The sequence below is a fragment of the Pseudopodoces humilis genome, chromosome 2, assembly GCF_049639895.1.
Source record: "Pseudopodoces humilis isolate 2021_Gansu_Grassland_sample_001 chromosome 2, ASM4963989v1, whole genome shotgun sequence".
Lineage (NCBI taxonomy): Eukaryota > Metazoa > Chordata > Aves > Passeriformes > Paridae > Pseudopodoces > Pseudopodoces humilis.
The window spans coordinates 32,269,157-32,284,792 of record NC_142201.1 but is presented as its reverse complement, the minus strand read 5'-3'; the positions used below and the strand labels follow the sequence as shown (position 1 = coordinate 32,284,792).

The window sequence follows — 15,636 nt, the reverse complement described above, 5'->3', positions numbered from 1 at the left end:
AAATTACATTTCTTCTTCCCACCTTATTTCTAGTTTAATCAGTCTGGGCTGAAATCTGCTTGACTCTTATTTCACTAGTGTTAAAAGAAGATGCACTGTAGATACATTTCATGAGGTGAAGGTGAAAGGTGCCTTGTTTTGAAAAGGTGCAGTAGGTTTTCATTTTTGAGATGCTTTGTTCTTCTACATAGCTGGTCAATTCCATAGCTTTGGGTAGGGAGAGTCCATTTGAAATAGATTTAATTATTAGCATTCTCATTGTCACCAATAATGACACTATAAAATGTAGTAATTAGTAGGGTAAATGAGGAAAAACGTGCTTTAGGGCAATTCATAATTAAAAGTTGAGATTGATATTGCTTTTTCGAGGGAAGCAGATGGACTTTTTGTAGGACCAATGACAGCTTCAGCTGTAAACTCCCATCAATATCCTGTTCACATCAGTGTTTTTGGTCCTCCTTGAAACTGTTGTTGAAAGCTCCTATGGTCGTGTGGTGTTGAACAGCATCACTGCTGTCACAGCCTTATCTGCCAAATGAGGACGAATTGAAAGTGAGTCTTTAAGTTCAAGTCTTAGTCAAATGTCATAGCATAAATTGAGGATTTCCTCTCTTTCCAGACTTGGGTTGGGCACATAGCTGTTGCATTGTACGCATTGTACACATCTGCAACCAAATATTCCCTTTGTTCCAGGGAATTATAGTTGGGACTGGGATTTTAGACAAATAGGTGTTCCTGTATTTCACATTTTACCTATCAGGTCAGGACACTGAGATAAATAGCTGTCAGGCAGTCAGAATATAGTATTTCTATTTCTTACTTGACAAAGCTAAAGCTTTTTAGTTTGTGTAATGTGTCTTGAAAACTGGATGTTTCATCTACTGTCTCATGTCACTGAGCTGGGGAAAAGTGAGAGGCAAGCAATCCAGCAAAGCCATCATTCTTTTTCAAGGTGATGTAGTAATTCAAGCAGAAGAGTCAAGGAGAAAGACTGCATTTCTAAAAGTGTTTTGGAGAAGGCACCAGCAATCCTGAATGTCCTCTTACTGATGCTGTCAGTCTGCATTTGCACAGCAGTAATGTCTTGTGGTTGTCTTTCACTTTGTTGCACAGTGGTTTTGTATTGTGGTTTATATTCCACTTCTTGGCCAGGCCGAGGTGATGTTAACCATTCAGACAGCAGTGCTGAAGATGCAATTTATGCTGGCTGACAGACTGAGGTAGTGAACACTACCTGCTACTCTCTGAATGACTATAAGAATTTAGTGGTAGGTTTGTAAGTGTGCTGCAGTAGTCCTTTTCTCAAAGCCCTTGGAGGTAATCATATGAGACTTAGGGTGGAAAATAAGTACCTTAGCTCATATGATGTCAAATTATGCAAATGAGCACACTTTACCTCTTGCTTCTGCTTCAAAAGCTGTTTAGAAGTGTTGAATTGGTACTAACCATTGTATATTTATTTATTTTTATTTTTTGTACTCCTTCCTCTCAGTTCTGTTTCCTTCCAGAAGTGCCCAAGCACATTGCTGTGCTATGAATGTGTGGTCACATATACAATGTATCTCCATACACTAGAAAAATCAAAACAAAAGGTGTAATATATTTAAAAAGCAATTTGAGTAATTATTTTTGGTCTTTATGTCATTTGTCATCCTGGTGTCACCTGCTTTTTTTATTTTTGTTTTTTCTGCCATGCCCATGAGATCTCAGGTTTGCTCAGAGGCAAGACTTTCCTTCTCTGGTGCTGGGAGAGGCCTTCATTAGATGGTGTGGAGGTGACCTTCTTTTCAGATGAGATCTCTGTTTGTGTTGCTATACCTTTATACCTCTGGTTTGGTTTTACTCTAACTGGTTTTCTTCCCATTACCTCCATCAGTATTAGTCCATGTGTATCTCCCATTGTTTTACCCATCCCCATTGGTACAAAACTGGCATGTAACACTGAGGAGTGCTGGCTGCAGATTCTGGAAACAACATCTGGTCTGCTGTGAATTAATAGAAGCTTTCTGAGTTTGCAATTTTGTGTGTGGTTGGTTCGGGTATTTTTTTGGATAGTGATTTCCCTATAGGCACCAAATATAAATTCAGTGATTTTAGTATAGTTTTTCAAAATACTGGTAATGTCTCTCTTTGAAGATAAACACTTGGGATTTATTGGTTTTTAAATTCTAACAGTCAGCTCTATAATACCAGAAAGAAGTAAGTTTATTCTGAAACCTGACTAGAGGACAATTTCTGAAGGAAGCAAGATTCAATATCACTGTTGATGTAAAATGTGTGAATCATTTTCAGATATTTTTTTTTCAAAGGCTGTATGTTAAGAAGAGAACATTTTTAATTATTAAGATGATAGAAGAAGACATAAAGAGTCTAAAGAAATTCCAGCATTTCTTGGTTAATTACATGTACCTATTCTAAGACAGGAACATTCTTATTTTTTCTTAAATTTTTTGGCCATTCAGACCTTCAGGAAATGTCTCTCCATTAACCGGGTGATCAAAGAGTGAATGAAAAATATTCTTCTTCTCCACAACTTACATACATTTTCAGACTTGAAAAATTTTCTGAAGTGCTAAATATACTTTGTGTTCTTTCCTTTGTTTCTAATAACTACTGCCTTTATCTAAGCAAATTTTAAACTTTTATCCAGCAGTGGGGAATGGACAACTGGAACTGAACTAGACACTAACTTTTTGACTTGAACTAGGCTTTATGAAATTAAAAAGTAATTGGGATTCATCATGCTTTTAAGGAATTATGCAAATTTTGTATGATATTTCATTGTCATTTAAAGAAATGCCTGTCTACCTGATACAGTGCCTTCTTTCTTTCACGCTATCTCATACAGTTATAGCTATTTCTACACTTCTCAATAGTAGAAATATTTTCTTTTTATAAAAAAGGTAAGCCTTCTGCTCATTTCTGTGCAATTGATCTCACACCTACCTCGTTGAGGTGTGAATTTTCATCTTTACTCTGTCCTTGACAACTGCTTCAGTAACAACCTTTTCTTCCCTCTCAACATTTTTACTTGCACCCATTCATGTTATAGGTCAGGGAAGGTTAGATCAGTGTGGGCAAAGCAATTTAATTTTCCTTTTTTGGACAGATTGTCAGAAATTACCTTGGGAGTAGACAGTGACTTCTTCCTGAGTCTGGCCAAAGATCTTGCATTTTTATAATATATTTTAAAGTCTTTGTGATGTGATTGTCTGATTGTTTAGGTGTTTGATATCTCCCCAGTAAAATTTTTGGAGCAAAGGATGACATTATGAAAATTACATATTTTCACAGCACCCCGTGTGAAGAGTTTCTTTCTCACTTGCTCTTTACATTCAAGATAAAACTCAGTAAAAATACATAACTTGAATTCATACCTGAATCTGCTTACTCCAAATCAGACAAAACCAAATATCAAATTGACCAGAGAGGGGCGATTTTAATGGATGTACCTCCATCTTCTCCATGAGAGATTTTGTCACTTCCAGAATTAAAGTCTCAAATTCAGAAACTAGAAGATGTATCTCAATAGTAAAAATATGTTGAATTTTAAATCATAGGCTAGATTTCTCTTTTATTGGATTCAGTGGAACTATTTAGAAAAATTCCACATGTGGATGAAGAGTCTCTAGGACAAGCAGACTTTGGACACCTTATTATCAAATTCCTTGCTAAAGTTATATGAGTTAGAATGGTTTCTGCATGAATTTGTGTTCTTGGTGCAACTGTTAATCATGCAGCAAGGAAAGGTCACTAGAAAGCTTGCAATCATGCCATGACTGTTAATGACATGGAAAACAATGTTTCCCACTCCCTGAACAAGAGATGTATATATAGAAAGAAGGACTGTGAGGCAAAGAATATAGTCATACTTTGCCAGAATTTTCAGCTTCCTTGAAGGTTCTTCCTCAGGGAATATAAATTAATGTAATTAATTACAAAACCTCTCTAATCCCTTTAATTCCTTTTCCACTTTGAATATTATTTTATTTTGTAACTCTAGTTCTCTACTGGCAGATTGTCCTCCATAATTTTGCCTTGCAGAAAGCATTTAAAAATAATTTCTGTTTTTGATGTTGTTGGAAATGTACTAAGCATTTAGGCCTGCAGGCAACGTTCAAGCTGTTAAATACATGGATGAAGACCAGGACCACGTGCAGAGGCAGCCAAGAAGCAGAATCTCAGGGCACAATTGATAAAATGCTGTAGAAATTAGTTTGTTACAGAACTTCTCGAACTGATGGAGCAAAGAGAAAGGATGTATCCACTGCAGACAATAATGGAACTGGATTACTGGCACTCAGAAAAGGGGGAAAATAAAAAGTTTATAGAGCATTCGTCAGATGGGGAAACCAACAAAGACAGAGAAGTGTGTGGTTCAACTTGTTATATTGTGAAGGGATGATGCAGAAAAAAGCTCATCAGCTACAAGCAGAGATAGGAAATAAAGAAAAGAAAAGCACAAATGATAATGCAGGAATAACACCAGTTAAGGACAATATGCAAAAATGGAGGCTAAGACCCAGGGAAAAGGCCTTCTTTAAACTGGTAATACCCTAGAGAAACTAGTATAAGTGACCTGGTCATAAATCAGCATGAATGGTTTATAGCTACCTCAGAGACTTTTTTGAAAAATGAGCTATAGACACAGCATTCTCAAGGTACATTCTACAGTATAGAGAATAGGATATACAAATAGATGTCAAAGAAAGCATAAAGGGAGCCATCTGTGTGCAAATACAACAGAGAATCTCTGTCAAACAGGGCTTTTTGGCTGCCTCTGTACATATTGAAATAATGAAATGATGGAGGGTAGAGCAGGGACCCACACAGCTACTCTTGAGTTAGTCATCCTAGTCTCTCTTTATAGTTAATAGAGAGAATGGATGTTCCTCATGAGCAATTATTCTCAGCTTCAGGCAGTGGTCCAAAATGAAGCAATGAATTCCATCTTACAAGCACCTTCTTATCACTGTTTTTAGGGAAGTAAAGTACGGGAGCATGAACTGTGGAGAATGAATACCAATTAAATGTTTAGCCGCTGCATCCCATAAACATAAAGTACCATGAGGTGACTCGCATACTCCTCAAAACCTTTTCAGAAAACCAGGGTCAGGAACTGCAGCTCTTGGTTCAGCTGGGAGCAGCAGACCTGCTCTGGTGCCAGGTGTAAATACAGACAGCCACAGTGTAATGCTTCACAAAGCAAGAACAACCCCAAATCCCTTGACGGGCTACTCCACAGAAATAATATGATTTCAAGAATAGAGCTATATAAAAATGAAGCAGTTTAGGTGAAGTGAAATGAAAAATATCAGCTCTGGCTGTAACTCTCATCAGGAAGATTTTTTTTTGCTTTAAAGGGGAACACAGAAGGACACATTGCAAAAAAAAAAAAAGTTCAGGAAAGGAAAAGTATGATTAAATTGCAGAATAAAGGGGAATATTAGAAGTAAAAAGAGAGTTTTCCCAAAATTGTAAATATCTGAATGATTAAAATTTAGAAGAAATCACATTCTGACAATTTAAGGGAAATATAAAACCAAGATAAGGCAGAACAAAAATATTCTGAAGAGCAGCTTGATAAAAAAAAATCTTTTTTTTTTTCATGTAAGCATGTCTGAAGTTTTCTTCTGGTTTATTATGATTCCACCTTTCATAAAGGCTGTAGTCTAACAATGGAATTATGACAGAGTCCCTAAATATTGTTTGGAAAAAGATAACTCTGATGAGATTTGAGAGCCTCAATGCAGGCTGGTGAATGATGTTCTGTTGCACTTGCAATCAAAGAAGAACCTTTATTTTTCTTTTTTTTTTTTCTATGTCTCTTTATAATGGTTTTATAAGTGCACAGAATGGAAAGGGAAAAGTATCCTTATCTGTAGAGGAAAAAAAAGATGAAAAGAGCCACTCTTTTTGAAAACAAGGTTTAATTTTAGACATCCTTTCTAATAGCTCCTGAATGTGTCATCTAGGTAATTACAGATTTATTTTAAAAGTATTCCTTAAAAGGAAGCTGCCATAATTATATGCACCTGAAGCTTTTCAAGACATAAGTGGCTACACTCCTTGTAAAAAACTGACTACCAAAAGTTGTCCCAAACTATAGGGTTAATGACTTCAGGTCAGCAGACCTTTTAGAAGATTGAATTAATGTCTCTAGTTAAAGGTATAGCTATAGCTCCTATTGAGACTCCTATTATATAGCAACTAGTGACTCAGAAAATCTGTGATGCCAAATCATATTTGAAAGTTTCAGAAGGAGAACTGTTGTTGTTTATGTTTGCTAAGAGCTGTGTGTGCAAATTCTCCTGGCTGGACTTGTCTCCTGATTTGTTCCATGTGAGATTACTTTTTTTATCCTTTCCTGTGTGATTCCTTTAAGAAAATAGATACTTGGAAGCTTAGATTTTTAATTAATGGCATGTGAGTGTCACTGGTGGTGTTTGCTCGGCTTGCCAAGCAGGGTGACATCTATATTACTTTGAGTGCATTGGCTGCCCACCTGGTACTAGATCTAGGGGTTTTCTTTCGGTTACTGTGAGAGATTGCTCTTTTCTAGATCCAGAAGGACCTCATAATCTCCCAAATCTTTCCCCATTAGACACTGACTTAGTATGGATGATCTTTCTGTGGGTCACTGGAAGCAGGACAGAGCTCAACACTGCCCTGAGTCCTCTAACTGCCCTGGGTTTTTTCTTTTCCTGTCAAAGTCTCTGAGATTTGTGGGCTACAAAGCATCTTTTTGGGAAAATTATTTTGGTGGGTATATATCTGGTACATTTTTCTCTCTCTTTGTAGTATGCTCAATAAAATATTAGATGTTAAAACCATGAGATATTCAAATATGTGATTAAGTCTTGTGATTTCAATGGAACATGTATGTGTAAAACTAAGTAGTTTTTTTGTTTGTTTGATTTTTTGTTTTGTTGGTGATGTGTTAGCTTTCAATCTGACACAGATAGGAGGAAAAAAATTATGATGTTACTCTACTACAGTAACAAACAAACTGTGAAGGGTTTGAAAGCTTGGGCTTTCCTCGTCCCCTCCCTTCACCCCCCACCAAGCCACAAGGATGCATTTTTCAACCATGCCAGAAGAGGACTATTACAACACTAGGTTTAAAAAGCCCTAGATATATTGGGACTAATACAATCAGACTTCCAATGGATTTGTGGATCATGGTTGGCTGATTTTATCAATTATATTAGCCTAGGAGTATAGTTTGACCACACCTCATGAGAGATATCTCAAGAAAAAAGAAGTAGATGAGGGAACTGAGGGTGAAAGAGTCTGTGAGTGCTTCAGCTGAGAGGAGGTTGAAAATATCTTTTGGATATTTGTAACATTGTGAGCAAAACTTTGACCAAAAAGCAAATCATCAGGCAAAGTCCTCTGCAGTTTCTACATCGTTTTCACCAGTACAAGTTTTGTGATGTTTAAATTGCTGAGCTAATGGTGTAGTCTTTCATTTAGTACCAGTATTTAAAGAGCTTTACCTCTCTGTCTGTGTATTTCTGTATGCTATTTTGAAGCTTTGATACATCAGATGAAAGCACTGGTAATCCCAAAAATCACTAGGGAAGATATATTTGTTCAGAACTTAAAGCTCTTTTATTATTAGGAAACAGTCAAAACAGTACTACTTGGTGAGGAAGCAGATATCTGTTTTGTCCTTTTCAAAATTCCTGAGGCATTTTAGCTGAAAAATATATTTTTTCAATATAAATTGACTATTTTTTTTTTTCCTGGAACGTGTACAGCCTATACTCATTTTTACTGGAAATTTTCACCTTAACAACTTTATTAACAGCTATGAATCTGACTGACTTTCGTGATTCTGCTCTGTTGAAGTTAGACATAGGAGGCCCATTTGGGGCACAAGTAGTTGATGAGCAAACAGAGGAATACATCGTAGTGCAAATCAGCCAGAATGAAGACACAGGATCAAGGAGGAGGCGCCAGCAGCAGGTGATAGTCTTTAAATTCTCTTTCACTTTTTCTGGCATCTGTTTTATCACTTATTTCCATCACCACTGTGTGGATTAAGTGGCCATGCTTTTTTCTTGCTGCAAGGTGTTTCAATTTTAAGCATTAGAAAACTTACTCTAATTAAAGTTGCATTTTATTTTGTCTTTACAAGGCTTCTCTGGGATTCCTGTGCATTAAGATTTTTTTCTCTACATTCAATGTAAGGTGTTTTGGCATCCTCCCTCTGGAGGACATCCTGGAGGTGTCTCTCACTTCATTGATTGAGTGAAAGTATGAGGATGATTTAGTTTGATTAAACCTGAGCACCTGTAACAAACATAATCAGGGGGAATTAATTTAGGCTGATTTTATGCCTGATCTACCACAAAAACCTCAAAAATGGACAGAAGAGAGAAAAAGAAGAATAAAACCCTGTATCAGAGACATATCACTGTCGTTGACTTTTGCTACTACTGCTAAATATGACTCTCTTGCAGGTGGTGTACAACTGGTCTCTACCCTTAAGTTCAAGAAGAAATCAGCAGATCATCACAACTAGAACCTTTCAGATACCAAACAGGTTGGCTGAAAGACTGAAAAATGATGCATTAAAGGAGTAGTTTCCACAGACTTGACTAAGATGTTTTAAAAATAGTTATCACTGCATTTTTCAGAAGGGCAGGAAAGGATGACTTCTTGATGCTCTTTAAAAGTATTTAGAAGACTAGATTGTACTTGAGAGTTAATTTCTAAACAATACTTTCTAGAGGGATAGAGTTTGAAAATGTTTGAGGAGTTGCTTGCTTTTGTAAAGATATAGCAAGTATATTGTTAAGTACTCAATATAAAATTAATGTACAAATAAAACAAAAAGTATTTCATTCCAGGAATAGACAAAACTTCTTTTTCTTTCACCAGAGGCACCATTTTCATAAACATTCAAGCTTTCCTGCAGGAGTCTGGAAGTGTTCCTCTCTCCATGAAGCATCAGTACCTTCATGCAAATATAGAGGCACAAGTAACAGTTGCATCCATCATCTTAGTAGGTGTCTACGTGCTGATCATATTGGAAGTAAGCCAGTTTTGTACTTTGATTTTATTTTTTCCCCTAAGTTGTAAGTGGAGCACAAGAAAAGTGCTTCAGTCTTGGGCTTTGATATATTTTTAAAAATGTGTATATAACTTCTTCATGCACCATCAGTGTTGCTAATGACATGAATAAGATACGTGCGGGGAAATTGTTCTGCATTGTTAGTGATTTTGCCAATTTCTTTTAATGTCACAGTGATCTTGTATATTTTTCTATTAGGCTCTATAAGTTTTTTCATATTTCAAAATAATTACAGTTTTCTTGTGAGAGTAAAAACAGGTCAGAATTGTGAAAGGTGTGGAAAATTTGAAGTTAATTATTTTTTAAGATAAGGTAAAAGAAAAAACTCATTTGGTTATTTGCCTTCTGTAAGGTGCATCAAACTATGTACTTAGCATATTTTTAACAGGTTAAAATTAACATATATTTTAATAAGTGACTTTTAGGCATTCTTTAACTCTATTATTTGAAGAGGAAATGGAGCCTGAATTAATACGAAATCAAGGGACAGGGAACTTTTAACATATAATGCAACAACATTACAAAACCTTGAGGTACGGCATTGAATAAAAATGCATTGCATCACACTAAGAATGGAAAACATATCATAAATAGCACAAAACTCAAACTAAATTCTTTAAACTGAAAACACTTACTGTTATCTTAAAATGAATTGCAGATGGGGAGGAATATTTCTTTAAAATTTATTTTTAATTCATATGAACATCCACACTGTCAATGCTCTGAGTCAAATCATGCCTAATTTACATCAGTATGAAACAAAGAAATGAATGAAATCAAGTCTACAAGGTACTCTACAGTATATAAGTCCAGCATGCTCATTTTTCTTCCACATCCACTGCATATTTTGAGCTTTTCAGCCTTTCCCCATTAAAATGGTAAGGATGTAGAACTTTACATAAACTAAATACCAATAATGGATGCAGACAACACAGCAGATGCTTTAGACATTTAGATTATGTTGTTCAGCAATGATTATTTCTTCTAAACCTAAGAATGCCCCTGTATACATTATAAATGGACAAAGAGATATATGCAGAGGGGGATTGGACTATTTTTTCTATAAATATGTGCAGGCATACAGCACAGCACCAAAATGGTCTTAATGCTTTTAAATGCAACTTCTTTTTTTAAAAAAATGGAACCAAACTAAAATCCCCTAAACCCCTAGCCCAAACTATGCAACCTTTTAGCAGTTGCAAAAACATCAGGTTTTAAATGTATGTAAAGGGGGGTTTTGTGTTTGCATCCTGAAAATCTGCTTTGGAAAATTAATGTCAAAAAGGAAATAAAGACTTGAAACTGAAAAGCAGACCTGGGAAAAGCATTAATTTTCCTGTTATTTTTTTAATAAAAAGCCTTAAAACCACTCATTAAATTATTATTTCTCTGAAAATATCAAGGAAAGATTTCTATTGTTGGCAGAAAAATTATTTCTGCAAATTCAAAGGTAGAAATACTCATAAGTAAACTTTTTAAAAGTTTGTAGTGTGGAAAGCCATGTATTGCATCATGATATTAGCCATTTATTCCATAGCGTCTATAGGAATGTCAAATGCTACAACAAGAGCAAATTCTAAACTCTTAGGTTTTAAGTTCTATGGCTCCCTCATGGATTTCTTGCAAGAAATGGATGTTAGTATTGTTAGAATATGTAATACTGGCTTTCATCATATTCAGTATTTATCACTTCAGTGCCTGAAGTCCTGCCTTCTCAACACATTGCACTCTCTAGCCCTTCAGCTGTTATCACTGTTGGAGAAATCAGTGTTACTGCAGGAGCAATCTCTTGTAGATTTTTATTTTTAGTGTTGCTGCTCCCCATCTTTTATCAGTCAGTATTAGTTTCCTGTATTTTACTAATTATTCTTTACAATACAGCTTCTAATTCAGACACTGTGTACACCCAAACAAGTTATAGAGTTGTATTTTTACATCTTTTCTCTAAAAATGAAGAAAAATGAAACATTTTATCTGTTACAAATCACAAGAGCCTCTTTTTTCTCCTGCACAGCCCTTTTTTCCCCAGCATGAATCATAGATCTTGCCCACAGCCTCCTCATCCCCACTGTCCTCATCTTCTAATCCTTTCTTGTCCTTGTCCTCTTGCTCTTTGCTACCTTAGTCACCAGGGACTGTGCAAAACAGGCTGCAAGAGCTTCTGTTTCCTGTGGATATGAAATGGTGGGAGAAGATTGTCCAGTCAGAGGTTCCAGCTGGAAACTGAAGTATATTTACTGTAAACAATTGTCTTCTCCAATCTGCTAGCACTGTAAAGACGCAGGGTAAAATCTACTTTGAGCTGTTTGACTCCATGTTAGCATCAAATGTCTAAATTAAGCACCCCAGCTTGTCAGTGGAGGCCTCAGGATGTGCTATTCCTCAGAAAACAAGCTGTTGAAATTCATTTCTTCAGGCATTTATTTTCAGTGTTGTTTCTTTTGAAACTGATTCCATATTACGCATTTATAAAATATAAAACATTTCTGATAAAAGAAGATGCCCCTTTTCCTCTTTAATTTCTAATGTTCTAGTTTCAGGCTTACAACAAACATGAATATTTTCTTACTACACAATTTCATTACTCTACCTCTTGAAATTTTTGTATATTTCTTTTAACTCTCTTTACTTGGTCATATAAATATGACCAAATATCAGTCTGTTCCCTCTTAGCACTTCAGACTCCTATTCCCTCCCCTTGTCTCAAAGGAGAAAAACATTCGGCTTCCTGTGGTGCTTTTGCTTTGGTCTAATCTATACTATTTTATAGACTTGTTGAAAGCCACAAAGTATTTAATTCTGTTCTTGAAAGCATAAACTGCAAAGGAAATTTTAAAAAGTGCATGTTGAGAGAGAGAGAGGAAGAGAGAGGGCAGAGAGAGAGAGAGAGAAGGAGAGAGGGGAAGAGAGAGAGAGAGTAAAGGAGAGAGAGATGAGGAGAGAGAAGGAGAGAGAGATGAGGAGAGAGAGAGAGAGAGAAAAAGTGTGCCAGATTTACTTTTGTTATCTCAGCTCTACTGTCTGACCCTTCAGGATTACTGTGGACACATGGTAAGGACGGGTTACAAGTAGTTTCGCAGTGATCTACAGGGACACCTGGTGTAAAATGCGGATGTATGGAGTTCAAAGCTGATGCTGCTGTGTTAAATCTGTTTGCAATGTATTTCCAGACAGGCTTTTTCTATTTTTGATCCTCAAAATGTGTATGATTTTTTGACTGAAAACCTGGGGAAAAAAAAAAGCTAGGAAATTTAATTTTTATAAACCTCTGCTCCGAACCTCTTTGTTCTTTCAGCTGAGTGTATTTGATCATTTGCCTTCTTTGATTTCCATAATTTCATCCAGAAAAGCATTTTCCTAAAGTGATAGCCCATTAACTGAATGATGTATCATTTCTGGTCATCAGGCATGGTCAAGGAAAAGCAGTGCAGATAAAATCTCATTTTTAGCTAACAGTTAGACAGATTAGTTAGATATCCAATAAATATGGTTAGATACTTTTGCTTTCTCGCCTTGTCACTGTTTTTGTCTACACAAAACAGGATATTACACTGGTTATGCTAAAGAGAAATCTCTCTGCCCATCTATGTCTTAAAATATCTGTTAAAATAATAAACAATTATAATAAAATAATAAATAAAATAATAAAAATCATGAAAATAATTTTACTGGTGTTCAAAAAAGTTTTTTGAATTGATAAAACTCTTATTTTTAATGATTAACTGCATATTTGCAGCTCTGTTGAAGCTGCATTAATTAGAAATATATAAGGAGGAATGCTAGACATCAATTATTAAAGGATAGAACTCATTAATTGAAATGAATTAATGTGTGCCCTTTTCCAACACTTTCCCTTAATAATATATTTGTTTTATGTTGTGTGTTAAAATGCAGTGTTAGCTGTTTATGATACTTGAATGAGCAGAAGCAAATGTGAAAGTAATTGCCTTTTAAAAGCTATTTTGTAAATTTAATCAGGAGAAAAGGCAAAATAACATTTATAATACTAAATTAATTTTAAAAATTAAAGAAGAAATAAGATATACCAATAGCACATCAAATAGCAAAAAAGTAATACAAGCAAATATCAGAAGTTCTGGTAGGTGAGAGCCTTCATAGGACTTATCACAAGTGATATTATTTAGCTTCATACCCTGTCTTGTAATTAGCACTAAGAAAGATCTTGCCAGGATCTTTAAATGGCATTTTAATGATCTGAGATCTTGAATGACATTTACGTGTCTGTATTGCTTTTTAAAATACAAATTCTTGAAAGTGCAGGGTCTGGCCTTAAAAGCTCTAGTTTCTTACTAACATGAAGTATGTGCTCATAATCACAATTTTCATTACTTTAATGGAAATGGATTGTGTCAGTTTCTCTCCATATTACTTTTCTATTATTAACTAACTTAAATTATGAATAAACACCCCTTAAACTTAATTTCTTTAACTCATATAAAAGTGATTTTTAATAGCATCTAACCAGCAGAAATTAGCTCCAGAGGACAAAACTTTTATATGGTTTTAGTCTGACCATTTTTTGTGTCATTGTAGGCTGTTTGAAACAGTGTTTCCCAGAAGGAAACATTTTTACAACTGGAATAAGGTGTTATTACTGCAGTCTACACTCAGTACTACACACAGTCCAGATTTTTTATCAAAAATTATGCTTTAGAGAGGGAATAGGAAAAGAGAGGAAATAGTCATTGGCTATTATGAAGCATAACATTAAGTGATAGAAATGGGCTAATCTTAAGGGAGATTTTTTTTCTGATAAGGAAAGTAACAGAAAGCGTGACTTATCACAGAAGTGATCAGCTTCTCACTTCCCATCTATTCTTGTATTGATCTGTCTTTAGATATAAACTAAGAAGAGTGTGGATTAGAATGTTCCCACCTCCACAAATGTCCTCCCGAAAGATTGGTAGCAAAGGAACTGAAAAAAATCCATAGCAGTTATTGGAAAAGACTGAGTAAAAAAGGAAATAGTAGCTGATGCACTCCCTGGCCTTTGTTAGAGAGAATATATGAATATATTCCTGATGCTATGGATTTCATTTGTTTTAGGATGAAAAGGATAGTGAAGAGGAATTAAAACAGTGCTGTAGGGTTTGCTAGAAAATTAGAACAGATTATAAGAACAAACCTTCTACCCTCCTTAATAAGAGTCTGTCACACTGTTTGGGGGTGGTAGGGAGTAAAAGAACCCAGAAGTTTTAAATACTGGGACTCTGAGGGTTGTATGAAACCTAAATCAGGGTAATTAAACATAAACATAAAATCCAGTAGTAAAACTTACCTTAAATAAAAATTGAACTTCCTCCGGAGCAGTAGCCTCATCTGCCCTGGGCAACAAATGGATTTGGATCTTGTTTGGAGTCCATATAACTCTAAAGCACCTTTACCATTCAAAATCTTCTTCCCCCCCTCCCTCTGAAATTGTGCACTATGATGAGGGCACTCTTGTCATCCCCAGGAGTACTGGTTTTAGGACATAAACTGGGGGTGTGCAGTAAAACTTGCGGAGGTAGATGCTGGATGATTGGGTTGAACAAGGAGATCCAGACATGGGACAGATCTGTCTGTCCTGTCTCCCAGAGTGAAATATTCAACAAGTGTTCTCTCCCAGAGAGAACAGCCTGTTACTGAGCTACCAGTTAAGCAGTACAGACAATCAACCTTTACTGTCATTCCCTAATGCCATTCCCTGATTTAGGAGAAGGCTGTGACCTCTGTGTAATTTGATCTCAGTGCATTTTGAGAAGCTCAAAATTACTTTCAATCTGCTGTGCAGGAGCATTGCGTGTTGTTCCTTATGAGAAGGATTTTATCAGTACCCCTGGGATGCCAGGATTTCTACTGCTTTGTGTAGAGTAGAGCCACTGCCAACGAGGAGGCTCTAAAAGGACAGAGCCAGAACCAGTAAGATAAACTAGTTATTTTTTACCTGCCCTAACTACAGCAAAGGAAAGGAAGCTCAAAGGAAGCAAAATTCTGCAAGACGAGGAAGGGATGAGTTTCAATTAAAACAAAAATGCAATATAATAGCAAGCAAAATCCTCAGCTGGATCACAGCTTGATATGTTATAATTACAATTTTGTATTATTAATCCAATATGAATATTGATTTTACACTGACTATTGCCAGCCTAATCGTTAGATCTATCTTGCTAGAAGTCAGGCTGTGCTCTGAATATGTGTGTTTTAAAGAAAAATACCTTCTTTTGGGCGCTATGGTACTTCAGCAACATGTAAACTGTCTTTAATTAAGAATGAAATAGGAAAAAAATTGCCACTGGGTGGTGCTGCTCGCTATTCTAAGGACTAGATAGGCTTGTCTGCTTTAAAAGGTGCTGTCAGGCTCCTCTTTTCACAGAATGCTGTTTTTTTAAATAATACGAGCCATATTTTCGACACTAAATGCAAAAACTAATTTCCAAATGGCCGTTTGCTATTTTCTGTGCCTTTTAAACCTAATTTTGAACTGTATTTTGTTCAATTTGTGAAAGACCAGCAAAACAAATGTTTTGCCCTGCCTTGCATACTATGTATTT

General features: G+C 35.7%; 1 protein-coding gene across 1 annotated transcript in view; it reads left to right on the top strand.

Annotated features, from left to right (window-relative positions):
- Positions 1–15,636, top strand: part of OCA2 (OCA2 melanosomal transmembrane protein) — a 179,163-nt gene that overhangs the window by 53,075 nt on the left and 110,452 nt on the right. Inside the window, exons 7-9 of the mRNA XM_005516514.3 lie at positions 7,814–7,971; positions 8,469–8,551; positions 8,890–9,043. Coding sequence (XP_005516571.2) covers positions 7,814–7,971; positions 8,469–8,551; positions 8,890–9,043 — 395 coding nt within the window. The remainder of the gene's footprint in view (positions 1–7,813; positions 7,972–8,468; positions 8,552–8,889; positions 9,044–15,636) is intronic.